The sequence below is a fragment of the Saccopteryx bilineata genome, chromosome 11 (assembly GCF_036850765.1).
Source record: "Saccopteryx bilineata isolate mSacBil1 chromosome 11, mSacBil1_pri_phased_curated, whole genome shotgun sequence".
NCBI classification, from domain to species: Eukaryota; Metazoa; Chordata; class Mammalia; order Chiroptera; family Emballonuridae; genus Saccopteryx; species Saccopteryx bilineata.
In genome coordinates, this window is record NC_089500.1 from 62,363,892 (window position 1) to 62,391,875 (window position 27,984).

Below are 27,984 nucleotides of genomic sequence, written 5' to 3' on the forward strand. Positions count from 1 at the left end.
CCACCAGTATCTCTGTCCCTCTCACTGTTGCTTTTTAAAATCTTTCCTTGGGTTTTCTTATCTTGTTCTTCTTCACTGGGCCTCTATGTCTCCTAACCCACCCACACACCCCTCAAGGCCCCCCATATCCAAGCTTCATACCTCCTGCCTCCTCAAAGTCATGTTCCTGACATCGGACCTGGTGCTAGGGGGCTCCAGCCAGCTCTGGCTAGCCCAGCGCATCTACTTGCTGGCAAGTAGTGTGGGGTGAGGTAAGACCTGGAACTACCTCATTCTGGTGAAATAAGACCAAACTAGAAAAGGCTTTGTAGCTACGCAGGCCCTGCTGGATTCATGGGGGTTTTGCAGCTGTACCCCAGGACTGGCTCCCCTGTACCCTTCCCCAGTGTGGCTGGGGGCCTGGAGAGGGTGGCTTCAGGGAGGCCACCTCATTAGAGCAGTTATTCAGCATGGCGCTGGTGTTAGGAGATAAGTCTTATCGACTCATCTCCCCCTCCCACAGACAGACAGAAAGTGCCCCGGCCAATGGTACCCTGGAGCTCCACTGGCTGGCTTCCTGCCCTGCTGGTCAGGGAAGGTGCAGATGGTGGGTGGTCTGAGGAGACACACATAAGGGGCACACTCCTCCAGAGACACAGACACAGACACGGGATAACACTAGGTAAAGAAACACACATAGTTCAAAATATTCGTACACACTGATGTCAACCACCCCAACACACATCAGTCAATACATGGAGCTATATGGAGATGTGCAGACAACTTGGATACACTCTCTATCCGCCCACCATTAGTTCAAAGATACAATGATACCCACCCATACTTATGTTGTTAAAGATGCACGCACGCACACACACACACGCGCGCACACACACACACACACACTCCTGACCTACAGGCACAGGATACCCAGATACACACTGCTACTGACTCATGCAAAGACATACACCAATTCATAGACAAACACTTGGAAATATCGACTTTCCATCGCGTGATTCATGTACACAATGACCTCACAGATACACAGCCACAGGGACATACATCTAGTTCCATAGATACATTCTCCCATGTGCGCATATGGGGACAGACTCTGAAATAGCCACACACAATACACAAACTCTCAGGGACTCACAATACACAGATTTTGAATAAACAAGCCCTCAGGAACCCACAGAAAGAAATGGGCACACTAATACACTCCGTTTGGAGAATTCCCATGTGCTCACAAATGCTCAGACACACATGGGCACTTAGAACAGATATTTTCTCTCATGCACAGAGCACATACACATGCATGACAGTCACCACCAAATTCAAAGAAAACCCTTCAGACAGCAGGTACCCACCGAGCTGGCAGGCCGAAGCCAAAACCCCTCTCTAGTGGACACATGTGCTCGTTTCCTAGGACCAGAGACTTCTTAGCCCTTCCAAGGCAAAACATCTTCTCTTTGGGCCCAAGACCCCCAGGCAGCTTTTACTCTCCCAGGCAGCTGGAATGGGAATAGAGAACTGAATGTGAGATTCAGTTTCTTGGTAGGCGCTTTGGAAGTTTAAGGACTAGCTTACAAACCCAGACGCCTTCCTGAGGTGAAGACCCCCACACACCACAACTCCTCCATTCAACCTTCCCAGGACAAGCCCTCTCACTCCCTTCCTCCTCCTTCCTCTGCGAGAAGAGGCCTCCAACTCCGCTCCTAAAAGGCGCTTGTCCGCTCTGGAGTTGGGGTGTTGAGGTGGGAAGGGAGAGGGGATGGGACCACGCTTAGCTAAGTCAGCCTGGAAGTGAGGGAGGTGGCGTGCTAGAATGTTGAGCTGTATTTGAGTGTGTGCACATGTGCATGTCCGCGTGATCCAGGTCTCCTGGCTGAGGGTGTTCATGAAGCCACAGCTGTGTGCACAGATGTGTGCGTGTCCGTTCGGACACTGCTGGAAGTGGGGGGAGAAGGTGGAGCAGGCATGTGTGTGTGTGTGTGTGTGTGTGTGAGTGTGTGAGCCCACGGCTCGAGAGTGTCCCCGGGGAAAGTATCTGAGGAGAGACGTCGGGCTTTCTGAGCCTGCATCCCCGAGAGCAGAAATGCGGGTATGTGTGTCTCTCCGAAGACGAACGTGGTCTGGAGTGCGGGCCAGCGGGATGTGCGCGCCTTGAGCGCCGGCCCAGGCCCGCGGCGCGGCTCCGGAGAACCGTGGGCACCCTCCTACCGCCTCGCGGCGCCTCCCGCCCACTCCAAGTGCTGTCGAAATAAAGAGCAGCGGCCGCTGAGGCAGGGGAGGGAGGCGGCGGGCGCGAGTGGCAGGGAGGCCAGCGCCGCCGGGACTTGCCGCTCAAGCCTCTGTCTCCGGGCTGCCGTCGCCTGCACCCAGCCCGCCCGGGCCGGCCGCCCCGGGAACAAAAGCGGCCCAGCACGCGGCCGCCCGGCGCGCCGCTCCGGCCCCGTTGGTGAACTCCGCCAGCCCGCGCGGGGCCGGCGGGCCCACCTGGCCATGCACCGCGCTCTCCGCCCCGCTCCGCTCTGACCTCGTCCGCCCAGGGGCGCCGCCGGCTGCACCTTGCCGGGTAAGTGCTCCCTTCTCGGCCTGGCCAGGGCCCTTCCAGCCCCCCGGGCTCACTCATCCGGCACCCGAACGGCACGGCCTGCCTGGCCCGGTGGCTCCTGAAACGCAGGCCTTCGGGCTCACCCCACCTACCCGGGTCCTGTGGGTCTGAACCCGAGGGAGCGTGTGGGGAACGGGCCACAGCAGGCCCGCCCCGGTCCTGCTCTCCCCGCGTCTCAGGCTGAGCCACAGGCCTCGAGCCCCGGGGACTCCCAGAGCCTCCCAGAGCGCCCCCCGGCCCCCGAGCTGGGGCCTTTGTCTCCGCCGCCCCCCGACTCTGCGCGCGGTAGCGGGTGCGCGCGGTCCTGGCCGCGGAGCCGCGTCTGCACCTGCCCGCCGGTCCCGTGCGCCGGCTTTGCGAGGCTTAGCCCAGCTTCTCCTCTGTGCTCCTGCGGGCGCTGCGCCCCGCGACCCATTCTCCTGGACGGCGGGAGTCCGGGTAGGGGAGCGCGCCGGGCTGAACGTCTCCCCTGGCCCCCAGCCGGAGTCGCAATCCTTTCAGTGGCATTTCAATAAGAATGGGGCCGTCGCGCACTCAGGACTCCGCCGCCGGGAGGCTGAGACAGCGGTCTGGGTTGGCCTGGACGACGGGCACTCAGACTCTTTCCGTGGCAGCCAGGTTTAAACTCTAGGTTGCCCCGGCCGCGAGGGGAGAGGTCCGGCGTTCAGGGCCTTCGTGTGTGGAGGCCTCTCTCTTCCCGGAAAACATGGAAGGAAATTCGTTGTTTTCGAAAAAGCCTCGTCTCCCGGCTGGATTCGGGCACATCTGGCGGAGAGCTCTGAGTCCACTCAGGTACCTCGCGCTGGGATTCGTTTATGAGAAGGCAAGATTGGAGAAACAGGTAGGGCCGGTGCGGCTGCCCGGTTGTCTGGAGAGCGTTTCCCAGCCGGGCTGACAAATTGCAAACAAATTGAGTCTAACGAAACGGATTGACCCGTTGCCGTGTCACCGGGCTGCTGGGCGCTCTGAGTGCACCGGAGCTGACGTTGAGGAGGCCGCCTCCGCAGGACCCCCGGGGAGAGCCGCTTGGCTGGGATGTAAACTTAGAACCCGGTAGAGAGACACAGGGTCTCTAAGGTGCTTCTTCTCGGCCAGGCGCTGAGACGGCTGGGACGCTGGGCCCGGTCCTTAAGATTCAAGGGGGCCCGGAAGACGAACGTGACGGCAGAACTGAGGCCAGAGGAGAGGGAACCATCAGATGGGGGGGGGGGGGGCTAGAAATGAAGCCTGAAGAAGAAGAGGGGCCGTCGGAGCCCTGGCCCTCCCATTAGCAGGGCAGCTGTGACTGGCGTAGCTCTGCAGCCTTGCCCTGGAGGAGACTCGGAATCCCTCTGGCTAAGGAGGCCCCACTCTGTATCCCTCAGCGCACATCGCTAGTGTGGGGCTGGGAGGCCATGAGTTGCAAATTAAATATCCCTACGGAAGGCAGTCCTTAAGCAAACGATTTCTTTGAATCCCCCACTCCCTTCCACTGCTGGCAAATTTGGTGCCCATAGGAAAAGGCGAAGAGAATTAGATTACAAAGAGGGCAAACTTATGGTCCCAGAGGGGCCGCCTCTGATAAGCGAAGTTTAAACAAAGGGCGCAGAGGATAGGGATCCTTGGGGCCGGTAAAGCCTGGGCAGCTGAGAGCCCGGCCCAGGCCAGTGAGGCCCTAGAGAATCGGGCTTCGGAATCCGGAGTCCCCAGCTCCCCGGCGAGGGCGTCCCGGGCTGCACCGACCCACACTCCGCCAGGGCAACTCGGGTCACGTGGAAAGGCACCAGAAAATCCAGTCCTGTCGTTGCGCTCTCCTAGTCCTCGGTGAGATCTCGTTCCTGTGCAGCATCTGAGGACGATCAGAACGCAGCAGCCGGCATTGGCAACAACTCTTGTGAACGAACAGAAAGAAGGGAAAGAAAGGAAGGAAGGAGAGAAGAAAGAAAGAAAGAAAGAAAGAAAGAAAGAAAGAAAGAAAGAAAGAAAGAGAAAAGAGGGGAAGAAGGAAGGAAGGAAAGGAGGGAGGAAGGGAGAGAGGGAAGAAGGAAGGAAGGAAGGAAGGAAGGAAGGAAGGAAGGAAGGAAGGAAGGAAGGAAGGAGGGAAGAAGGAGGGAGGGAGGGAAAGAGGGAAGGAAGGAAGGAAGGAAGGAAGGGAGGAAGGAAGGAAGGAAGGAAAGAAGGAAAAAAGTAAAAGGGAGCGTGTCCCTCCAAAGATGCTCGGGAGACCCCAAAGTCCGAAGCAGTGCCCGGGAATCGCTCTGCCCTCCTCGGGCGCAGATTGGGCCGCGACCCTCTAGGATCCAGGGGCCGCCCTGACCCTCCTGAGACTGTTGTTTGGGCCGAGGTGGTCTCCGCTGCCTAGTGAGCGTGGCGCCTGGCCGGTGTCGGTCTGTGTGTCCGGCATAGACACAGACACGCACGAGCAGTCCCCCTCAACGGTCAGCTGGGCAGTCTGCTGCCTGGCGCCCCGCTCTTCCCTCCCAGGCGGGTTCGTTCCCGCGGGAGAACGCAGCAGTCCCGCGTCCAACGCAGGCGCTCGAATTAACGTGACGGCCTCGGCCCAGCCGGCCGCCTGCCTACCTTTCGAGGACGAGGACCCCAAGGCCTCAGGAAACCCGGGGGCTCCCTTTTCCTTTTCCCTCCAGGCCCGGATGGCGGGAGGCGAGGCTGCGCCGCTCCCCGGAGGCCCCACTCAGGCACCGCTTAGCCGCCCCGCTCGGCTCCTCTGCGCGGCGGAGTAGCTCAGTCCCCGCGGCCGCCGGGTTCCGCGCGAGGCCCGCGGGCAGCAGTCCCGGCAGCGGCCCGGCCGGCCGGGCACCTACACCCTGCGGTGTCCGGGACGCCGCCCAGAGGGCTGCAGGCTGCCCCGGAAAAGTGTGAGGCCGAGCTCGCGGCGACGAAACTGCAAACCCACCCACCCGGAGGATCGTTTGAACCGCGCCTTTGGGAGGAAAAAATCGAGTTACCTGCGTGTCCGAGCGCCTGGGGAGGCCCCCTCCCCGCGACCCGGGCGCCGCTCGCCGCCCCGAGGGAGCTCCCGTTCCCTTCCGGCGGCGATGGCCCCGCGGCGGCCGCGCGCGCCGGGTCCCGGGACTCGAGCTCCAGGAGGCCGCTTTGCGGGACACGGGCGGCGGGCCGTGGGGCCGCGCCGTCTCTGAGACGCTCCCGCCAGGTCCCAGGGACACAGAGCGGTCTCGAGGCTTCGCGGCGATCTCGTTTTACGCGTTGACGAAGAACCGTGAGCTAAGACTGGGAGGAAAGACAGACTTACGTAGGCAGAGCGGGGCCGGGGCACCCCTGGCGCGGAGCTCGGAGCGCGGACGAGAAGGCGGAGGGTCCACTCACCTGCCCGAGGCGGCCGCGAGGCCCGGTGTCCGCGGCCTGGCTCTCCGGCGCCCGCCCCCGGCGCCCCCTCCCCGGCGCGCGCCGCCTCCTCTCCCGCAGAGCGAAGTTCCCAGAAGCCCGGGCCCCGCGTGCGCCCGAGCGGAGCGGAGCGGAGCGGAAGGCGGAGCGGCGGGGCAGTGCCGGCCCTGCGCCTCTACCTGCGCCGCGGCGAGACGCAGAGGCGGGAGGAGGCCCCGGCCCGGCCCGCGACCCACCGGCGCTGCCCGGCGCTCGCCTAAGACAGGGAGACGGCGGCGAGCGTGTGGATGCGGGCCGGGCTGGGCGCCCCCCGAGCAGAGGGGACCGAGGGCTTTCCTCCCTCTTGGATTATTAAAAAGTTCATTTCCTGGCGAATCGGGTGACGTCAGGGGCCCGGCGTCGCGGTGGCGGGGCCGCCGGGCCGGAGAAGCCGCCTCCAGTTACCCAATTACTGACTGTCAATCCCGCCGCCCCTCCCCCACCTCGCCGGGGCTGCCCGGACCCCGCCCTCCCCCTGCCCGGCCCCACCTGGGCTCCATCTGGGCATCCACCCCGGGAGCCGCGGACCCGGCGAGGGCAGAGGGGCGAGAGGACGTGGACGACTCCCCATCACCCCTGGACCTAAGTCCCCCCAAATTTCTTTGTTCCCGACCCTCCTCCTCAGCCGCAGGCTCCCTTCGAGCCTCGGTGTCCTCGGTCTGTCCGGTGGGAGAGAGCCAGCAGTTTTGTTCAACGGGCCCACTCGGCCCACAGAACTGGATCTCTGGACCTGGAGGTGTGTGGGGAGCGGTTCTCCTCTCCCCGGGGGCCGCCTTAGGGAACTCTGGGAGAAGAAAAAAAAATGCCTTCTCCTGCCCGGAGGCGTCTCCTCTGAGCCAGCGCCGGCGCCAGGCCGGGTCTGTGCGGCCTCGCCTCGGGCAGTCCGGCCTGTGGGGCTTCAAGGGCCACGCCCGGGGAGTGGACACCTCCTCCCCTTGTCTGGGGCCGCGGGCGAGGCCACCAGCACCGGGTCAAGCACAGTCCTGAACGGCCTCCTACCCGGAGCCCAGGTGCCCACAGGGACCCACAGTCCATGCGCCCCACCTCTCCTCCTGCCCCGCGGTTGTCGTCCCCCCCTCACCCCCCGCTCGAGTTGGGGAAGGGGACGGTCTGGGTAGGTAGCTGGACTTCGACCGGCCGGGTTCGGGGGCAGTGGGGGGACACGAGAGAGTGGAAGGGCTGGAATCCGGGGGAGGCGGACACTCGGGCACCCAGAGCGTGCGCGGCGCGCGCTCCTGGGGAGGGGGCCCCGGTTCAAGGTTGGTTACTAGGAGGCGGTCCCAGAAGTTAGGGGGATGCGCGAGTCTCTGCGCGAGGTGCGCAGGGGGACAGCCTGCGAGGTGAGGGTCCTTTGTGGGGAGCGGCTGCAGGGGCTGCAGGGTGGGCTCCGGGAGGGGATCCGCGGGAGGAGGGGTCCACCGGCGGGTCAGTCCCAGAGCCCCGCCGGCCGGAGTCGAAGGCGCAGCCAATGGGGGGCGGAGGCTGGGCGGCGCGCGGCGCTGATTGGCTGGCGCGGGCTTCTTAGGCGTGCGCGGCCCCCGCTTCATGTCTGTGCAGGAGTCCGGAGCTGGCGCCAGGGCGGCCGGAGGATGCCGAGTGGCCCAAGCCGAGCGGGCCTGAGGCCGAGGCGCGCGCTGTCCCCCGCTCCTGCCCAGTGAGCCCCGCCGACAGCCCGACGCGCGGCCCCGGGCCCTTCGTTCCCAGGGCTCCCGCGGTGCTGCCCCCCGTCTGAGGCCGCTTCCCTCTCCCGGTGGCGCTGCGTGAGTAAGTTTGGGGTCCAGGAGCTGGCGGGGGGTCCGGGGCGCGCCCAGCTCGGAGAGGTCTCGGCGGGGGCTCAAGGACGGGACGCGGCGGCGGGTGACGGCTTCGGGGCGCCCCGGTGAGAGGGGCAGACCGTGCTGCCCGGGGTGCGCGCCGGGGGCTGGCTCTCCGCCGCGGGGCTGCGTGTGCGCGTTGGGGGAAGGGGTGACCAAGTCACTGTGTGCATCTGGCGCCAAGTTTAGGTGTGTGCGTGTCGCTGGGGTCATGGGCCCTAGTGGATGCCCGGGTGCCTGTCTTCAACTTACTCACAGTCTGTCTGTTTGTGGACCGGGAAGGCGGAGGTTCAGTGTGAGGGTCTGACTCCAGTGCGACTGTGCTTGCGTTTGTTGGGGTCACTAGTGCTGGGTCTCGTCCTCGTGTGTGACCCCGTGCGCACGGGTGTGCGGCTCCGGGGCCAGCGGTCACCATGTGGGTGTGCATGGCTGAGCTCTCTCACCCCCTTCCTTTCGTTTTGAGCTTTGAGCTTTTCTGCCACCCGGGGCTGGTACGCGGCGGATCTCCACTGGGTGAGCGTCGCTCGGGACGCCGCGTGACCGGACTTCGGGGGTGACGGGCTGTGGTCGCGCCCCTTACGCCCCCTCCCTCCGCTCAGGGCCGCTGCCGCCTTCGCCCTGACCCCGAGCCCCCGCCGCCGGCGATGGAGGTGGCGCCGGAGCAGCCGCGCTGGATGGCGCACCCAGCCGTGCTGAACGCGCAGCACCCCGACTCGCACCACCCGGGCCTGGCGCACAACTATATGGAGCCCGCGCAGCTGCTGCCTCCGGACGAAGTGGACGTCTTTTTCAACCACCTCGACTCGCAGGGCAACCCCTACTACGCCAACCCAGCCCACGCGCGGGCGCGCGTTTCCTACGGCCCCGCGCACGGTGAGCCGCGAGACGGTGGGGAACTGGGAACTCTGGCGTCGCGCGCCAGGCGCGGAAGGGGAGGAGGCCCGGCTGCCTGCTTCCCGGATGTGGGATCCGCAGGATTCGGAGCAGCTGAGAAATCGGGGCGGGAAAGGTGGGGCAGGAGCCTCTTGGGGAGCGTCTGGGTCCCACAAGGTTGCTGCCCATTTCCAGCTGGACTGTGGAGGTTCGCTCTAGGCCTTGACTGGGGGGTTCCTTCTCTGCCGCTGGTCCTTCAGCTCCAGACGGACGTTCCTGATTTTTGCCGGTTGTGACATTTCTGGTTTTCTTTGGGAAAGGGGTTTTTGCTGCTGGCTTTGTGAGTTGTGATCCTGTGTGTACTGTCCTGGCTGGGCCCAGCCCTTCTGAATCCTGACCCTTCTCCCTCTTCCCTCAGCCCGCCTGACCGGAGGCCAGATGTGCCGTCCACACTTGTTGCACAGCCCGGGGCTGCCCTGGCTGGACGGGGGCAAAGCAGCCCTCTCCGCGGCTGCAGCACATCACCACAACCCCTGGACCGTGAGCCCCTTCTCCAAGACGCCGCTGCACCCCTCAGCTGCTGGAGGCCCTGGAGGCCCCCTGTCCGTGTACCCAGGGACGGGGGGAGGGAGCGGCGGAGGCAGTGGGGGCTCTGTGACCTCCCTCACCCCCACTGCAGCCCATTCTGGCTCCCACCTCTTTGGCTTTCCACCCACGCCGCCCAAGGAAGTGTCTCCTGATCCCAGCACCACCGGGGCTGCCTCCCCGGCCTCTTCCTCCGCAGGGGGTAGTGCGGCCCGGGGGGAAGACAAGGATGGCGTCAAGTACCAAGTTTCCCTGGCTGAGAGCATGAAGATAGAAAGCGGCAGTCCCCTGCGCTCAGGCCTGGCTGCCATGGGCGCCCAGCCCGCCACACACCACCCCATCCCCACCTACCCCTACGTGCCAGCGGCCGCCCACGACTACAGCGGGGGCCTCTTCCATCCCGGAGGCTTCCTGGGTGGCCCTGCTTCCAGCTTCACCCCTAAGCAGCGCAGCAAGGCACGCTCTTGCTCAGGTAAAAGCAGGTGCTAGGGACCTAGTGGAAGTGGCCATGGTCTGCGCCTGCGGGGTGGTGGTTGGGGTGGGGTGGTATAGGCTGACATTGGAGAGGGGACAATGTCAGTCTCCCAGATCTGGGAATGGTTGCTGTCCTTCTCTAAGATCCCCCAAGAGAAGTCTGAGGCTACAGGTTAGGGGGTACTCTAAAACATTTGCCCTTTTTAAAAGTTTTCCTGGTAGTGCCCAAAGTCCACTTTCTTTCCCCACTCTTTACTTTCCCCTTCAAGGCTGGCCACTGCCAGACTAGACCGTAGAAGGGGAATTTCCCCTTCCTCTCCCTGAATCTTAAGTGAAAATGCAGTATGGGAGAATGCAATATGCAGGGGAGAACAAGAGAGGCTGTATTTATGTGTGTGCATTTGTGTGTGTGTGTGTGTGTGTGCGCGCGCGCGCGTGTGTGCGTGCGTGTGTGTGTGTGTGCGTGTGTGCGTGCGTGTGTGTGTGTGCGCGCGCCCGCACGCATGCTGTGGGTACACTCCAAAGGCTCCAGATGCTTAAGGAATTTGGTTCTCCAACTCCATCAGTCCGATCTTAGGATTTTGATGGTTCCAGATCTCCTTGGGAGATTTCCTCAAAGCAAAATTCCAGGACCTCTTCATGCTCCCCGCCCCTGGTTTGTTCTTCACGCTCCCTCCCTGCAGGCTGGATAAGGAGATGAAACTCTAGGGGCCTCTGACCCTTTGCCGAAGGAGTTGGCTGGGGCCAAGTTGGATTTGTCCAAGAACCTGGCCACTGTAGAGCAGCAACTATGGCTAGTGTGGGAGTCTTGCTGTCGATGCCTCCTTCCCAATTCTTTTAAGTTAAGGAAAAGAAGATTTAAAAACTTATTCCTGTGTTTAGGACACACCTTTTCTTGTTCACATATATTGACAATTTCGTTTAAACGAAATGTGGAAAAGTTTCCTGGTAACATGTTGTTAAGGCAGCCACCCCGCTTGATCACCGAAGCTGCCACTTTCACCCCCTTCTTCTCACCTCAGAGTTCTTCTTCCGCTCAGACCAGCCAACTTGCCTTTAATTAAACCTTCTCCCAGGTTAGTTTTACATTCTATTTGAATTCCAGATGGTCTTTTAGCAAAAACAAAACAAACAAACAAAAGCCAACAACCACAAAATAAAAAAACAAAACAAAAAAATAAACAAGGTCACTTTAGTCTAAAAATGAAAGTGCTTATTTATCTTAAAAAACAACTTTGGCTCTGAGTCCTGGGCTGAAATGTACATCCTCAGTGGAAGAGGGGGTTTGGGGAAGATTACCCTGGACGGAGAACAGAAAGACCCGGGAAAGGCTGAGGGCAGAGTCCGTGGAGCAGAGACTCGGTAGATGGAGTCATGGTGGACACGGCTGGGTGGGTAGGAGAGAGACAAAAGAGGACGGGACAGGGGGCCGAGTCCTCCGCAGCCCAGCCAGGTCAAGCTGGGTGATTCCTGCCACGGTGCTGCCATCGACAAAGTTTGTTGTAAATCCCTGTCCTGGTCGCTCACTGGGAGAATTCCTGGGGCACTGGCCGTGCTCCTGTTTCCCTTTCTTCCAGAGAGACTTTTGAAGAGGAATATTTGGCCTTAAACTGCTCTCTGCACTCCTCCTGTGGGGAACATCTCCTGGGTTCTTCTTCCGGCCCAGGCTGGGACTGAAAGTCACCTCCCTCCCGTAGAGCAGCAGCCTGGTGAGGCCACTGCTGCCTGATCTGACTCTCCTCTGTGACCTCGTCACTTAAGTATGCTTGGTGTCTCTCCCTGTCTGTCCCTCTTCAGAAGGCCGGGAGTGTGTCAACTGCGGGGCCACGGCCACCCCCCTCTGGCGGCGGGACGGCACCGGCCACTACCTGTGCAATGCCTGCGGGCTCTACCACAAGATGAACGGGCAGAACCGGCCGCTCATCAAGCCCAAGCGGAGACTGGTAGGCAGTGTGTGCGCGGGGTAGCAGGTGGCTCGGAGGAAGGGTGGTGGGCGGCACCCGAGGTTACGCTCACCTGGGCAGAGCTGACACTTCATTTAAAACCAAAAACAATAACAACAGAACCCTTCAAATGCAGGAATTTACCACCTGAAATCTTTCACCATTAAAATCGCTTGGATGTTGGTTGGGGTCGCCCTTCTTTCTGGCCAGACTTTTTTGGGGGGCCGAATTTCCTCCTCTGCAGCACATCAGGGACCCTCACCCGACCCCGCTCAAGGATTCTAAAAGTTGAGTGTCCGAGGACCCAGCTTCCATTGCCTGGCCTCTGTTTAACTCTTTTTTAAAAATAGGGCCATGAAGTAATTTTCCTTGTGGCTGAGGGCAGCTCTCTCACAATCTCTTCATGCCTATTTAAATAAAGCACACCAACCACCAGAAAAACCTGCCCTTTATTATTTTTCCATGGAGACACCTATACTCTGTATTTTCATTTGAGTGATTTAAAAAAAATGCCCTTTCGGATCTCCTGCCGGAGTTTCCTATCCGGACATCTGCAGCCTGAAGATAAGGAAACTTCGCGTATCTGTTTCCGGACTCTGTGAGTTTTTAGAGTCTCTCCTCGGCTCAGTCCTGCCTCTCGCTGGGCTGTTTTGAAATTTCTAATACTCTCTACTCTGCAAATAATGTGTAAAATGCTAAGAATAATAAATATATTTTTTCAGGGTGAAGTGATTTATGAGGCTTAAATCACTCGCAGCTTCGGGGGCCCCTGTAGTGAGGGCCCGGATAGAGGTTAGGGACGGAGGCTAGGGGTTGGCCTGAGTCACAATTCCTACTTCAGCCTGCTTATTCACCCTCACCCCTCCCCGCTCCGAGGCAGGCGAGGCTGTAGTCCACAGGCCCCTTTGCGGCTAAGCTCTAGCCTGGGGCCATTCCAGCCTCTGCTGGCCTCAGTCCCCCACACCCACCCCTCCTGCTGCTGGTTCTCTCCTAAGTGTTGGGAGAATGTTTTCTGTGCCTGGGGCTGGCCCTGGTTGACCTGGGAGAAGGGTCTACTTTTTTGGATAAAGACTCTCGTGCCTTTTCTTACAAGCCTTTCACGTCCTTCTCTAGGAACCAGATACTTCCAGAACACCTCTGCCCTGCATTCTGTGAGGGACTGGGGGCAGTTTGAACTGAGATTTGGTGTCTAAGGGGCTGGATAGATAGACCAGTGTTGTCCAATAAAGCTACAATGATGGAAGTGTTCTAGATCTGCATGGTCCACTATGACAACCTCTAGCACATGCTATGACTATTGAGTTCTTGAAATTTAGCCAGTGCAATTGAAGAAACAGGTTTCTACTTTTATTAGGTTGTAGTTAAATTTAATCTAAGTAGACACATGTGGCTAGTAGCTACCGTGTTCAACTTTGAGTGAGACTCCCAAAACATTTTACATCTGCACCCTGGGCAGCCATAGGGTCCCCCTGCCCTGGCCTCAAGCAGGACACTGACATGCTCAGAATTACGGGTTTTCAGGGGAATCCTGTGGGAGGAAGCAGAGAAGCAGCTTCAGGCCCAGGGGCTCCAGGGGGATGGAACCAGCCTTCTAAAGAGTCCTTCTTGGAGCCTCAGTTTCCCCATTTATAGAGTTAGATTGTCTGGTGAATCCAGGAGGTGGCTGGTTTTTCCTTCCAGCTCTCGCAATCTTGTTGATTATGAGATTGAGCATCTGAGAGTTCTTTATTCTAAACTTCTGCAGTTGTTGAAATTTCAGCTTCTAGATGTTTATGGCTCTGAGGTGCCTTGAATCCCTTTAGGGATTTATTCTCATTGGCTAAGTGGCTAAGTGGGGTTGGGGGGGCGGGGGGGGGGATGGGACAAGGCCCAGGGAAGCTGGTAGAGGTGGAGGGTGGGACTCCAGCCTGCTGACTCTGTCCCTCTCCTCCCAGTCTGCTGCCAGGAGAGCGGGCACCTGTTGTGCAAATTGTCAGACAACAACCACAACCTTATGGCGCCGAAATGCCAACGGTGACCCTGTCTGCAATGCCTGTGGCCTCTACTACAAGCTGCACAATGTAAGTCTGCCCGAATCTACCTGCCCCACCCCTCCCCAGGGACTGCTGCTCTTTGTGCTGCCAGGCCAGAGGCCCCACTCTCCAACTTGGCTTGGCTTGGGAAAAGCCCTGGGCTCCAGAAGGACTTCCATGAGAGAGGGCAGGCTGGCAAGAGGTGTGCTCCCCACAGCTGGACCCAACCAGTATCTTTATTTAAAACACAAGTGTGTGTGGATGGGGGGTGGGGTAGGGCCTGGTAGCTCAGTTGGTTAGGGGGTCATCTTGACATGCCAAGGTTGGGAGTTCAATTCCTGGTTATTGCATGCACAAGAATAAGCCAACGAATGCATAAATAAGTGGAACAACAACTTGATGTTTCTATCTCTCATTTCCTCTCTCTAAAAATTAAAAAAAAAAGTGGGGGAGTGTGGTTTGGTTGTTTTGATGGGGGGCCATGTGGGCACTTAGGGGGTTCCGTGCCCCGCAGGCTCTAGGTCAGCCCACACAGGAAAGGCTAAGTGACCCTCCTGAAACTGCGCCGGTGCTGGTGACGGGACTACGGTGGGCATTTAGAGGTGGGGCCCTCAGCCTAGACCTGACCTTGCCGAAGCCAAAGCAAGAGTTGGGGGTCTTTCTCCAGGAAGAGAACTTGACCCCCTGAAGGCTTTGTGGTTGCCCTGCAGGTGAATAGGCCCCTGACCATGAAGAAGGAAGGGATCCAGACCCGGAACCGGAAGATGTCCAACAAGTCCAAGAAGAACAAGAAGGGGGCGGAGTGCTTTGAGGAGCTGTCCAAGTGTATGCAGGAGAAGGCCTCCCCATTCAGCGCCACTGCCCTGGCAGGACACATGGCCCCCGTGGGCCACATCCCACCCTTCAGCCACTCGGGACACATCTTGCCCACCCCAACGCCCATCCACCCCTCCTCCAGCCTCTCCTTTGGCCACCCCCACCCATCCAGCATGGTGACCGCCATGGGGTAAGGACACCCTCCGGGAATAGACAGATGGATTCAGAGGAGGGTGGCCTGCAGCTCGAGGCTGGGCGCTCCCAGGATGAGTGGATCAAAACCTCACCTGTCCGCCCTTCCCCAAAGACTGATGCTTCTCCTGTCAGCCCGGCCCGAGCCCTGAGCCCTGCGCTGCCTCGCCTGTGGGTGCTCTCTCTGCTCAGCAGTTGCCGGTCACTATGATTCTCACTGGGGTAAGAAAGTTGCCTCAGCTCAGCTGCTACCCAGGTGGAGTTTCCATCATGGACAATTGTTTGGAGATCAGAAAAGACAACTTTATGAAGAGAGAAAGAAGAGACAGGGGACAAACAAAGAAACCCATTTTCAGAAGGAAAAGAGTATGCAAAAATAATTTATTTTGCTCTTGTTTCTAATGAAGACTGGGAAACTTGGGAGATCCGAGCTGTCCCAGGCCCCCTGGTCTTCCTCAGCCTGGCCTGCTGTCCACTTGCCAGGGCTCTGAAGGCAGGTCTGCGAGGGACTTACGCCTGCACCTTCGCCTCGGGGTTCCCTCTCTGAAACGCTGAGCCCCAGGCTGGGCTTAGCCAATGCAGACAGGTCACGGCCGATCAGAATCTGAACCAGCGCCTGCCCTGCCGAGGGGCCCTGCAGGACAGAGACAGTCATGGTCTTACACGGATTCCCGGGCCAGGGATGGGTCACAGGAAGGAAACAGCATTTTCTTGAGGGGAAATGTCTCCCAGCATGCTCCCCTGGCTCTGAGGCTGAAGCTGGTGTGCACCATGTCCTCTTAACACCAGAGCCGAGCCTGCCAACCGCCAGGTGGACCCCTGTACATACACTCTTTTTCTGCTAACCCCTTGACCCCTTCCCTCCCATATGAGACAAAAGAAAAAAAAAAATTTTAACTGCATAAGCTTAACTCGCTGATGAGTTAGTTGTTTTATTTTTAAACTCTTTTGGGTCCAGTCAATTGTAGTTTGCCACAGAAGCCTTTGTTATGAAAAGGAATAAAACCTACAAAGCAAGGCGGGAGCTTCGCAATTATTTTAGGAAAAGTTCTTGGATCCCACAGCCCTGGAATGAGAGGTTAGGTGCCAGGGGCAGGGCCTTAGCTGCTCTTGGCTTCTGGGTGCTGGTCTGGCAGGCGGCAAAGGCAGGAGTTGGGGGTGAGTTAGAGCCAGGACTGAAGGAGAGACCGTGAACCTGCTGGGATTCCAGGAGACCTGGGCTCTGCTCTGTTTTGTCGTGGCTTCCTGGATTCTTCCCAAGGTACAGCTGTACATAGCGCTGTCTGAGCTTAGATTCCGTATTCGGTGGTGGTGCGGGGTGGGGTGGGCGGGTGGGGTACGGCAGCTGGAGAGGGCCATGCCCAGGAAAAGGATTGTGCTGTTGGAGTTGACCAAGTGCAATACGGGCAGGCGATTGCTGCCAGGGCACTACCACCGGAAGTAACTTATTTTGTACTAGCATCCACATAAGAATTGACAATATGTTCTGTTTTTATGTTTTATTTTGGATTAGTGAATTAAGTTATTGTTAATTATGTACAACATTTATATATTGTCTGTAAAAAATTATATGCTATCCTCCTATTCCTTTAAAGTGAATACTGTTCATAATAAAGTACTTTTTGTGAATGCCTCTGTCCTGTCTTATCGACTCCTGCGGGCACCAAGCACCAGGTGCAGAAAAGGAATCCTGGAATAGGGGATGGGGCCCTGTCTGGCTAGGACCTGTGATCCTGACACTTTTCTGAATTACTTTCATCTGAATTTCCTCATTATTACCTAACCTGGGGGTCCTGGTGGCTGGGTGGATGCTGGAGAGGCTCAGGGATGTTGTGGCTTCTCTGGCCATTGGTCCACACACTGATTATTATTATTATTTTTTTAGCAAGAGACAGAGGGACAGATAGGGACAAACAGGCAGGAAGGGAGAGAGATGAGAGGAATCAATTCTTCATTGCCGCACCTCAGTTGTTCATTGATTGCCTTCTCATATATGCCTTGACCAGGGGGCTCCTGGAGACTAAGAGACCCCTTGCTCAAGCCAGCGACTTTTGGGCTCAAGCCAGCGACCATGGGATCATGTTTATGATCCCATGCTCAAGCTAGCGACCCCATGCTCAAGCCGGATGAGATCCCGCACTCAAGTTGGTAACCCAGGGTTTCAAACCTGGGTCTTCTGCATCCCAGGCTGACGCTCTATCTACTGCACCACCTTCTAGGTCAGGCGCACTGATCATTTTTTTGAAGGCTCAATTGGGGCTCTTGCAAAACCCAGCAAGGACTGACCCCACATCCACTTCCTCTCAGATACTGATCAGCTTTTGTTTCAGTTATCTGGTCACCAGTATGCCCATTCTTTGACAAACTTGATCACTAATGTTTTTGATAACTGATGTTATTGATTTCTGTCCTCTTTAATCAATAATGTTGGTCACAAGAGATAGCCATGACTGATAATGATAATGGCAATGGCAATGATTCAATAGCAATCACACCAGAGTCTGTGATCATAAACAACTAATGACTAACAACTGATTACCAATACTTAATTACCAATATTTCATCAATGCCCCTGATGGATACTGTGTCTGATCACTGACATTCACAAAATATGACTGCCAGTGTCTCTAGTGACTGTTCTTGCTCACCAGTAATATGTATGACCATGAATATCTTTTATCACCAATGTTATTGATCAGCCTATCTCTGTTCACCGATAATTCTATTCAATGTGTCTGTCAGTATCTCTGATGACCACTGTCTGTTTCTTCATTATTTATATCTACCATGTCTGTGATCACCAGTGTGTCTTATCACTTAAGGTCCTGATTATCAATGTGTTGATCACTCTGTCATTGATGTTCAAGGTCATCAAGGTGTATGATCACCAATGTCATTGATCAATGTTTTTCTAATCAGTGATAAATGAGTTCACTCATATGTGATCTTCAACATCTCTGATCATACTAATTTTTAACACCAATGTCTCTTTGAGATTGTTTGGTCCCTTGTCTCCAATCACCAACACCTCTAACCAACTGTATCCCTCCCTGATCATAGAATCCTCTTACTATCAAATTTTATGACTATCAATGTGGTCACTAGTGATTCTGGTTACCAATACCCTTGACTGGTGATCACCAAGCTCTCTAGTGTTTACCATCACTGATTGTTGAATCTTTTTATCTTTCAAGTCCCTAAGGGCCAATGTCCTTTATACTCTTGGTCATCTGTAGTACTGACCCCCAACCTCCCTGGTCATTGATATCACCAGTGACCTGTGTCTTTAATCACCAAATTCTCCAGTCATTAGTGCTTTTTATCCCCAAAAGATCACACATCACCAAGGTCTCTGGATGTCTTCAGTCATTGAATCTTATCACCAGTACCTCCTCATGGGATCAAGGACATGAGTACCAAATGCTTTCATCTTAATGCTCTTGTTGTCCACATACTTGGTCCTTCATGTTCTTGATCAATAATTGACACAGCCAATCAATATCATTCTGATCACCAAGATCTCTGAGCACTGTCTCCTGCTCCGTCTTTATGACCACTGCCTTCTCTGATCATGTATTTATTTGAATGACATCTCCCCATCACTCCACTGTCTCTAATTACAAGTCACTGTAACCATACACCCTTGATCAATGACTCCTTTTGACCAGAATAATCATGATCTCTGGCCCCTACGTCCATGATGACTAGAGTTTCTAATTGCCAACTTTCTTATTCCTTGACAGTGCTGATGTCCAACGGTCCAAGAAGCTTCCTTTCAGTCTTCCCATCCCAAATGGCTGATACTGGCAGGATAATTGCTTGTGGCCAAAGCAGCACTGGTCCCATGAAAACCAGCCTTCTATGAGGTCCTAAATGCCGGAGCACCTTTGGCACCCAGATGTGAGACACCTCTGCCTCTGGTGTGCCCCCACTACCATACCCATGTTCTTTCCCTATGAAAGAGAACCCAAGAGAATATAGCAACCTACCAGGGTGTGGAGTGGGTGGGTGCTTGCCTGTCCATCTGAATGCCTGGGTCCTCTCAAGCCTCCTACCGGCTCCCTTTCTGACCTTCCCCAGCTCAGAGCATTTTGGCCCTCCTGCCTGCCACCTGTAGCCGCAATGATGACAGGGATGATCTTGCTTTCTTGTGTCCCAGCTCATAACTGCAGGATTGTGTGTATCATATAGTCCAGTGTGCACTGTACATGTGCTTGTTAAACACCTCTTACACATTAGGCACTGTCATAGGTGTGGGGGCTACACCAGTGAGTAAAACAAGGCCTTTGAGAAGCTTACATTCTAGGCAGGAAACACAATAACAATTTTACCTGGCTTCTGGCAAACTGTCTTACTTGCCTGGCCCAAAATCTAGAATCCAGAGCCAATGGTGGAGTCCAGAGCTAAGAGTCTGTACAGCCTGTATCCCTTAACTAAAAAAACTAGAGCCCAAAACATAGAGCATAAAGCCCTTATCACAAGACCAGAACTTGGAATTTGGAGCTCAGAACCTAGAACAACCATCTGAGAACTCTGAGGCTAGGGATGAGAACCTGGACCTTAGAATCCAGGTCTCAGAAAACAGAACTCACAACTGGGGCTCTAGGATGAACACCCTAATCTACAACCTAAAACTTTGAGCTTAGAACCCAGAATTTCATATCAAAGACACAAGGCCCAGGGCCTAGTGTGTGGCTCAAGACCTGGAGGCCAGAATCCAGAGCTCAGGGTGAGCCCTGAGAGAAGCCTCCCCTGTTTCTCTATTACTCCCTCAGTCCTATTGCTTTCTTTCTGCCAATTAATATTCTGGAGCACCAGTGCCGAGCACTGTTGAAGGTGTAAGCAGAAGGTGGAGCCCCTCTCTCTGCAGTGTCAGGTGTGGGAGAGCAGACGCTGTGTCTGTCATTGTTCTTGCACCCCCGTTGCTTTATGCGGGCTTGTGGATAGATGCTTTCTCAATGTCTTCTGAATAACTTCATTCATTTATCCCACTAACGTTTATTGACCCTCTTTATTCTCTGCGTTTGGGCTGGAGATAAAACACACCACGATCTTGATCTGGTGAATCGGCTCTTTCCAGCACCCAGGACACTCTTGGAGGGCAGGGGTTGTTTCTGACAGAGTTTGAAAGGTTGTGGCGGGATGGTGTTGAGTGGAGAGGTGTGACCTCCAGGGGCAAGGACAGTATGCTGGCTCTGGAGGTCCCAGGTTCACACTTGCTTCAGAACAGGATGACCAAGCTCAGAGGCTTCTGCTTCTGCATTTATGTTCTTTCCTTCAGAAAATCAGCTCCTAACAATGACTCCCACTGCCCAGAGTCATTGCGTGGATAAATAGTTTTGATTCTGTGGCCTCAGAGCTCCCAGGCAGACCAGGGCAGGCAAGCCAAGCGCTGTAAATGGCAAAGTTAGCAAAGCAATGGACGCCTTTATGATTCTGTGGGGCCTGGTGCCAGGACACCTAGGGTGAGTTGACTTTTGTACTATCTGTTTGCACCAGAGAGGGGCTAGCTGGCCCAGGGCCCCTTCCCCCTTCCTCCTCCCAGGACACTTTCAGGCCCTGCTTCTTATTCCCATTTTCTGTAGGAAGAAACCAAACCCTATTTGTAATTCTCAGAGACCAGCTCATCCTTTTTTTTTTTTTTTTTACTTTTTTATTAATTTTTAGAGAGGAGGGAGAGAGAGAAAGAGAGAAGGGGGAGGGAGGAGCAGGAAGCATCAACTCCCATATGTGCCTTGACCAGGCAAGCCCAGGGTTTCGAACCGGCGACCTCAGCATTTCCAGGTCGACGCTTTATCCACTGCGCCACCACAGGTCAGGCCCAGCTTATCCTTTTTTAAAACTCCGGACTCCCACCTAGGGTTAGGACAGGGAAGCAGCCTTTCCTATCCCCAAGGCCACAAAATGGACACTGCCCCAGACAAATGAGATTTGGGAGAAATGGCTGACATTCACTTGGTGGAAGGGAAGGACAGACTCACCTGACAGGTGGGAAAGAAGACAAACGGTAGGAGCTGCTCCCAGTCAGTGGGCTGTCCTAACTGAGCTTGCAGTGAGATAAAGATCAGTTCTCCATTGGGATTTGTTGTTGTTGTTTTTTTCTTTAGGCAAAATGATAAAATGATTCCAAACTTATCTGGAAAAACTGACAAGACCAGTGGAACAAGTCAGAAAACTAGAGGGGTGGGGAGTGAGAGGTGTGTGTATAAAATGTTTTTTCAATACTATACAAGATTATGTGATCACAGTCATTCAAATTTGGACATTCTCCTATAAGAATCAGCAGACCAATAAAGACACAGATTTGGGTAAGCCCTAAGCATTTTTCTTTATTATTTGAAAAGTACCCTATTATTTACAAGATAATGGATGATAAAGGAAGTATCTTGAATCAAGGCAAGGGTGAGGGGTTATTCAATCCAGTGGAGTTGGAACAACCAGCTGGTTAGTATCTCCTTGGGTGAATACTTAGAGATCTAAAACCTATAGCTTGTGGCCTTATCCAGCCAGCAGACAGGTTTTGTTTGTGCTGCATGATGTTTTGTAAACATATAAATGAGTTGCAAATGATCTTAAACTAGGAGATTCACTGAAAGGTAGGGAGGTCTGGCCCCAGGGACTGTGTGTCTTGTCTGCAGAACATTTTGCCTTTCTCCCTTCAGGAAGCTGTGCCTTCATCTTCACCTGGCTTCTTATGGCCATACCTGCTTGGTCTTGGGGACACTGAGTTTGAGTCCTGACATCATCACACATATCCTATTACATGTCTGAGATGTATTAAGGAGTTAATCTTGTAACCAAGCACCAACCCACCCAACTAGATCACCCAGATTAGTTCCCCCACAGATAAGCTGGTAGAGGGACACTGAAAAACTCAAGGTTAAGTTCAGCCTTTCTAGGAACCAAAGAGAAAACAGGGAAAGTACTGAACATGTAAGATGTGAAAGCTTTTGCAGTGGAGAGTGGTAGGATAAATTGGGATAGTGGTTTTATAGTGAGCTCCGAGATAATTCCGTTTTCAAGAACTGAATGTCGAGTAATTATCCAAATACCTTTTTTCAATAAGCTCCACACAAGAATGTTCAAGACATCATTATTTTTAAAACCGAGAGATTGGGCCTTGGCTGGTAGGCTTAGCAGTAGAGCGTCCGCCTGGCATGCAGGAGTCCCGGGTTCGATTCCCAGCCAGGGCACACAGGAGAAGCACCCATCTACTTCTCCACCCCTCCCCCTCTCCTTCCTCTCTGTCTCTCTCTTCCCCTCCCGCAGCCGAGGCTCTATTGGAGCAAAGATTACCTGGGCGCTGAGGATGGCTCTGTAGCCTCTGCCTCAGGCGCTAGAATGGCTCTGGTTGCAACAGAGCGACGCCCCGGATGGGCAGAGCATCGCCCCCTGGTGGGCATGCCAGGTGGATCCCGGTTGGGCGCATGCGGGAGTCTGTCTGACTGCCTTCCCGTTTCCAGCTTCAGAAAAAATGAAAACAAACAAACAAACAAACAAAAAAACCACCCCGAGAGATTGTATACAACCTAAGTGTTCAAAAAAGGGCATGATAACAATATAATCATAAAAGAATTGAAAAAATATTTTTAAAAGATATTCAGGTACTTAAAAAGATATTCTCACATCCATGCTCATAGTAGGATCATTCACTATAGCTCAAAGGCGGCAACAATCCAAGTGTCCATCTATAAACGAACAGATAAGCAAAATGTGGTCTAGCATGCAATGGACTATATTACACAGCCCTAAAAAGGAAATTCTGACACATTCTATAGATCAGCGGTTCTCAACCTGTGGGTCGCGACCCCAGCGGAGGTTTAATGACCAAAACACAGGGGTCACATCTGGCTTTAGGCGACCCCTGTGTTTTGGTCATTTGACCCCTGCCGGGGTCGCGACCCACAAGTTGAGAACCACTGCTATAGATGGATGAACCTTGAGGACATAATGGTAAGTGAAATAAGCCAATCACAATAAGACATATACAGTATGATTCTGTTTATATGAGGTTCTTAGAGTAGTCAAGTTCACAGAGACAGGAAGTAGAATGGTGGATGGCAGGGACTGGGGGAGGGGTAATGGAGAATTAGTGTTTAATGGGTAAAGAGTTTCAGTCTTTTAAGATGAAAAAGTTCTGGCTGATGATGGATAGTGGTGATGGTTGCACAACAATGTGAATGTACTTGCTTATAATGGTTAAGAGGGTTAATTCTATGTTATATGTTATTTGCCACAATAAAAAAAAAAGGAGAGAGGAGAAGGAACTATAGGACTTCCACTAGAAAGCCTTTAGAATCCTCCCTGAAGGTTATGCTCTTAGAGCAAGTCATGGAATAGAAATGTGTAATGTGATCACAATGGTAACGACAGTATCCAAGAGGAAAACAATTTCAACGAATGTTAACCAATGGCAACATCTATGTGATAGATTATTTTTTTCCTTCTTCTCATTTTCCAAATATTTCAAATAATGAGATCTAATAGCTTTAATGATTAAAATATTAAAAAATAATCACTGCAGAACGGGAGATAAATTTGCAAAATATGCAAAAAAGCCAAAAAATAAATAAATATGTAATACCCCCCCAAAAAAAAATCAAGCAAAGAATACACAAAGAGGTCCTTCCTAATAGAAATGTAAATTAACAGACAACAAACATTTGTACAGGCATTCAACCTCAGAAATGATTGAATACATGCAAACAGAACAAGGAGGCACTGCTTTCTACCTCTCACCTTAACAGAAAATGGAAAAGGCCAGACAGATGTGTAGAATCAGATCTAGTACATGCTGTTGGTGGGGATGTTGCTCAAAAGTCCCCATGTTCTCTGGTCCAGCGAGCCCTCCTCTGGTTCACCTCATAGAAATACTGGGTTGGGGGTGGAGGGACTACAAGTTTTTGGGAAAAAAAAAAACAAATTACAAAAAAATATATAAATTATGACACTTTCTTTGTTTTACAAATGTTTGTGCAGAGATTGAAAAATATCTGGGAAGGTAGATACATACCTAATAAATAATGGTTGTTAGTTCTGAGAAGCATGATAGATTGTGAGGAAGAGGGTCCTTTCCGTTTTATAAACTTGTGCTGTTATTTTAATGTCTTAGCCACCTTTGTAATTTAAATAATTAAGAATTATTAAGAATAATCTGTTTTCTTTTCTCTGCCTTGTCCTGATTGGTCTCCCTTCCTGGGATTTTCTCCCCCGCGGCTCTGACTGGAGAACGGCTCTTTAGCCTTCAAGACCTCAGGCAAAGACCCTAGGGGAAGCCTTCTCTGAGCTCTTTCTCCACGAGCCCTGCAGGGACTTCCCAGTCCCTAAACCCGTGGTTCTCAAACTTTTTGAAGTTGGGGTGCATTTAAAATCTTACCAATAATTGTAGGTGCACTGTATACAAATTTCTGAGAAATATGTTATAATAATTAAGTCAAATATTAAAGAAAATAAATATAAAGTCCAAGTGTGCTTTTTTGGTAATTAAACGAAATAAATACGACAAAATTAAATTTATTCGGACATTAAAAAAACATTTTTATGTTACATTTTTTGAGTTATGCTTTTTTAGAATTCGTAAAAAAGAGGGATTAAAAAATTTAAAAACGACAAAACAGTTATCTTTTTTTAAAAACAGTTATCTTTTTATATACAGAGATACATTCTTTTTTGTTTTGTTTTTGTTTTTTGTTTGTTTTGTTTTGTTTTTTTTATATTTTTCTGAAGCTGGAAATGAGGAGGCAGTCAGACAGACTCCCACATGTGCCCAACCGGGATTCACCTGGGGCGATGCTCTGCCCATCCAGGGCATCGCTCTGTTGTGACCAGAGTCAGTCTAGTGCCTGAGGCAGAGGCCACAGAGCCATCCTCAGCACCCGGGCAAACTTTGCTCCAATGGAGCCTTGGCTGCGGGAGGGGAAGAGAGAGACAGAGAGGAAGGAGAGGGGGAGGGGTGAAGAAGCAGATGGGCACTTCTCCTGTGTGCCCTGGCCGGGAATCGAACCTGGGACTCCTGCATGCCAGGCCGATGCTCTACCACTGAGCCAACTGGCCAGGGCCCAGAGATACATTCTTAGTAAGATTTAGTAAATTCGGCAGGTCCCGTCGCGAATGTGTTAAGTTTTTTCATTCTTGTGTTTATGAGAAACATGAGCATGATGTGTCCTAGCAATTTCTTCAATGTTTGGGCATATGTTTGAAAGGCAAACTCTCATTTCCTTGTCAATACATTGAAGAATTCCTCTCTTTTTACTCTTAATTGTGTTGAGTGCAGAAAACCTCCACCATACATATCATCTTAACTTTATACCAAACAAAGATAGAAGAAACTTGCCTCTGTCTTTCCGGGGAACATGGAGGGTAGTGTAAACAATCCAGCACCACAGCTTAACAGCCCTTTGCAACCTAATCAGGCAAGTGAGGTGGGGGGTTGGGCAGACTGTCAGCTTACAGCCAATTCCCCACACCTCTGTCCCCTAAAAATCTAAACTCCAAAAACCCTGTTGGGCCCTGGCCGATTGGCTCAGCGTAGAGCGTTGGCCTAGCATGCGGAGGACCCGGGTTCGATTCCCGGCCAGGGCACACAGGAGAAGCGCCCATTTGCTTCTCCACCCCTCCGCCACGCTTTCCTCTCTCTCTCTTTCCCTCCCACAGCCAAAGCTCCATTGGAGCGGGGATGGCCCGGGCGCTGGGGATGGCTCTGTGGCCTCTGCCCCAGGCGCTAGAGTGGTTCTGGTCACAACATGGCGACGCCCAGGATGGGCAGAGCATCGCCCCCCTGGTGGGCAGAACATCGCCCCTGGTGGGCGTGCCGGGTGGATCCCGGTTGGGTGCATGCGGGAGTCTGTCTGACTGTCTCTCCCTGTTTCCAGCTTCAGAAAAATGAAAAAAACAAAAAAAACAAAAAAACCCTGTTGGTTTTTTGGTCCCCAACAGGCACATATTTCTCTGGAATACCATAGGTACACCTGGAAATCTTCTAGGGTGCACCAGTGCGCCCTGGCACACACTTTGAGAACCACTGCCCTAACCAATATCACTCAAGGACACGATCTAACTGTGGGGCAGACCTGTCTCGCTCTTGCTGCACAGCCTTGAGCAAATGGCTTAGCTTCTCCGAATCTTGACTCCTTACCAATAAGCGATGACCACACGTTGCAGGATTATTGTAGGGATATAAAGAAGGCAAAGGGTCTTTAGTCCTAGGAGAGCCCGCCTAGCAAGGAGAGCCTCTTCTAATGCCATTTCAATTAGTTGGTCTTCAGACCGAGCCCCCACATACTGCTCAATTCCTAGAAGCCCAGGGTGTTTGGGACCCAGGGCAAGTTGCCCAACCTTCTGTTTCTTCTTCCAGGGTCTCTGGGGGTGCCGGCAGGAGGTCCCTGACTGTTCAATAGGTGCTTTCAGCATTTCTCCTACCCTGTCCCCAACCAAGCAGAGACCTCCCAGATGGTGCCTCCTGCCCAGCTGGGGAAACTGAGGACCTCTGGGGGCCCAAATGAGGGGATCTCAGGCCCTGGGAGGGGGTACGACAGGATCTCTCCCCGCCGGTATGCAGGCTGGAGTTAGAGGGGTTGCCTCTCTGGAGAGGAGACTTGGCGAACTCTTTGCAGCTGCTCCTCCCACTGCCCCATCTGTCCCTCCCACAGCTCTCCCTCTGTGCCTTCTCCCTGCCCCTCCGCCAAGTTTGGTGTGCTGATCTAGGAGGCGGGACTGTGATCCAGGTCTCCTCAGCTTTGAAGGGATGCCGGGATAGGCCTCTGTTCCTCAGAACTTGGGGATGAAGGGGACTTGTGTGCACACGGAGTAGAGCACACCACCACCAAGACCACCCCAACATCCTCTTCTGTGACCCCTTCTCCACCTCCCCCTGCCCAGCTTCCTCCTGACCTGCTCTGTAGTGCTGGCCGCCACCCCTTCTCCACTCCCAGCCTCAGGCTCATGCCCTGCAACCCTTCTTCTGCTAGAAGAGCTATCTTTTATTTCATTAAAAAAATTTTTTTTAAATTAAATGTATTGAGGTGACATTGGTCAATTTGATTATATAGGTTTCAAGAGCACACTTCTATAACACATCACCTGTCTATTGCATCGTGTGCTCACCAGCCAAAGTCTAGTCTTCCGCTGTCTTCATTTATTTGACCCCATTTCCCTACTTCAATTTTCCCCCACCTCCCTTCCCCTCAGGTAACCGACATACTGTTCTCTGTGCCAATGAGATATTTTTCTGTTTGTTTGGTCAGTTTGGGTTGTTTTTTACTTTATATTATAGGGATGTCTCTTAACCTTTTATTTTCTTTTTTTTTTTTTTTTAATTTTTATTTATTTATTCATTTTAGAGAGGAGGGGGGAGATAGATAGAGAGAGAGAGAGAGATTGAGAGAGAGAGAGAGAGAGAGAGAGAAGGGGGAGGAGCAGGAAGCATCAACTCCCATATGTGCCTTGACCAGGCAAGCCCAGGGTTTTGAACCGGCAACCTCAGTGTTTCTAGGTTGACGCTTTATCCACTGCGCCACCACAGGTCAGGCAACCTTTTATTTTCAATTATGAAACATTTAAGATATCCAAAAATATAGCCACTATTATAGCAAACGCTATGGCACTATGCTGCATAGCAAATGGCCGCAAACCGAGCGGCTTAAAATCACACACATTTACTCTTTTACACTCACTGTGGCTCAGAAGCACAAGGAGCATGATAAAGAGCTTCTAACGATAACAACACCGTAGTCGCTGGGTCTTCACCTAGGATCCCACCGGGCTGCAGTCGTGTGCTGACCAAGGCTGGGCTCCCCCTCAGGTTTCCTGATAGCCGTAGGACTAATAGGAACTGGGCAGTAGTCTTATATAATGGCCCATCACCTTCGCCACGTTCTAGTGACTATATCAACTGACAGGTCTCTTCGACCCTTCAGTACCTGGGCGTAGAGCATGGGGAAGCCACAAGGGAGAAGCGCTCACCAGTCCAACCTCCTCAGCTGGAGCCGGTCAGCACCATTAAAGATACCACGCATGGCAGGGCTATAGGCCTTGTGGGCGTGTGTGTGTGTGTGTGTGCTTGAGTGCTCACGGGTGCATGTCTGTTTGCCTATACAGGCATGCACAAATGCATGGGGCCTCAGTGTGTAAGTGCCCACGTGGAGGTGCGGGGTGCTCTATCTGACTACCATGTGTAAGAGAGAAGCCCCATCACTCTCTATGTCCTTTTTCTGCTTTGTTTTTCTTCATGGCACCTATCAGTACCTGACATTATATTAAATGTTCAGTAGTTACCAGTTTCTTATATTGCCCCCATTAGATGC

The 27,984-nt window shown here is 53.4% G+C and overlaps 2 protein-coding genes across 3 annotated transcripts; one reads left to right on the forward strand and one right to left on the reverse strand.

The window, feature by feature from the left end:
- Positions 1–2,768: 2,768 nt before the first annotated feature.
- LOC136315066 (collagen alpha-1(I) chain-like) lies at positions 2,769–8,001 on the reverse strand. The gene is made up of 7 exons (XM_066246253.1): positions 7,056–8,001; positions 6,464–6,704; positions 5,918–6,191; positions 5,539–5,784; positions 5,265–5,433; positions 4,993–5,152; positions 2,769–3,012 (listed from the first exon to the last, which is right to left on the reverse strand). Exons 1-7 carry the CDS (start codon positions 7,999–8,001, stop codon positions 2,769–2,771), a joined length of 2,280 nt encoding a protein of 759 aa, XP_066102350.1.
- Positions 7,534–15,978, forward strand: GATA2 (GATA binding protein 2). Of its 2 annotated transcripts, none has more exons than XM_066247214.1 (6): positions 7,534–7,738; positions 8,388–8,661; positions 9,080–9,718; positions 11,518–11,663; positions 13,598–13,723; positions 14,386–15,978. In XM_066247214.1, exons 2-6 carry the CDS (start codon positions 8,433–8,435, stop codon positions 14,683–14,685), a joined length of 1,440 nt encoding a protein of 479 aa, XP_066103311.1. In that variant the 5' UTR covers positions 7,534–7,738; positions 8,388–8,432; the 3' UTR covers positions 14,686–15,978. The 2 variants fall into 2 exon arrangements, with proteins under 2 accessions (XP_066103311.1, XP_066103312.1); XM_066247215.1 differs by having other exon boundaries at positions 7,534–7,734.
- Positions 15,979–27,984: the final 12,006 nt, after the last annotated feature.

Coding starts and splice junctions, on each gene's coding strand:
- LOC136315066 (XM_066246253.1), bottom strand. CDS start 8,001: ATGACCCCAGCGACACGCACACACCTAAACTTGGCGCCAGATGCACAC. Junction 6,192..6,463: donor GATGCCCAGATGGAGCCCAG/GTGGGGCCGGGC, acceptor TCCCTGTCTTAG/GCGAGCGCCGGGCAGCGCCG. Junction 5,153..5,264: donor GGCGGCTAAGCGGTGCCTGA/GTGGGGCCTCCG, acceptor CGTCCTCGAAAG/GTAGGCAGGCGGCCGGCTGG.
- GATA2 (XM_066247214.1), top strand. CDS start 8,433: ATGGAGGTGGCGCCGGAGCAGCCGCGCTGGATGGCGCACCCAGCCGTG. Junction 8,662..9,079: donor TTCCTACGGCCCCGCGCACG/GTGAGCCGCGAG, acceptor CTCTTCCCTCAG/CCCGCCTGACCGGAGGCCAG. Junction 9,719..11,517: donor CAAGGCACGCTCTTGCTCAG/GTAAAAGCAGGT, acceptor GTCCCTCTTCAG/AAGGCCGGGAGTGTGTCAAC.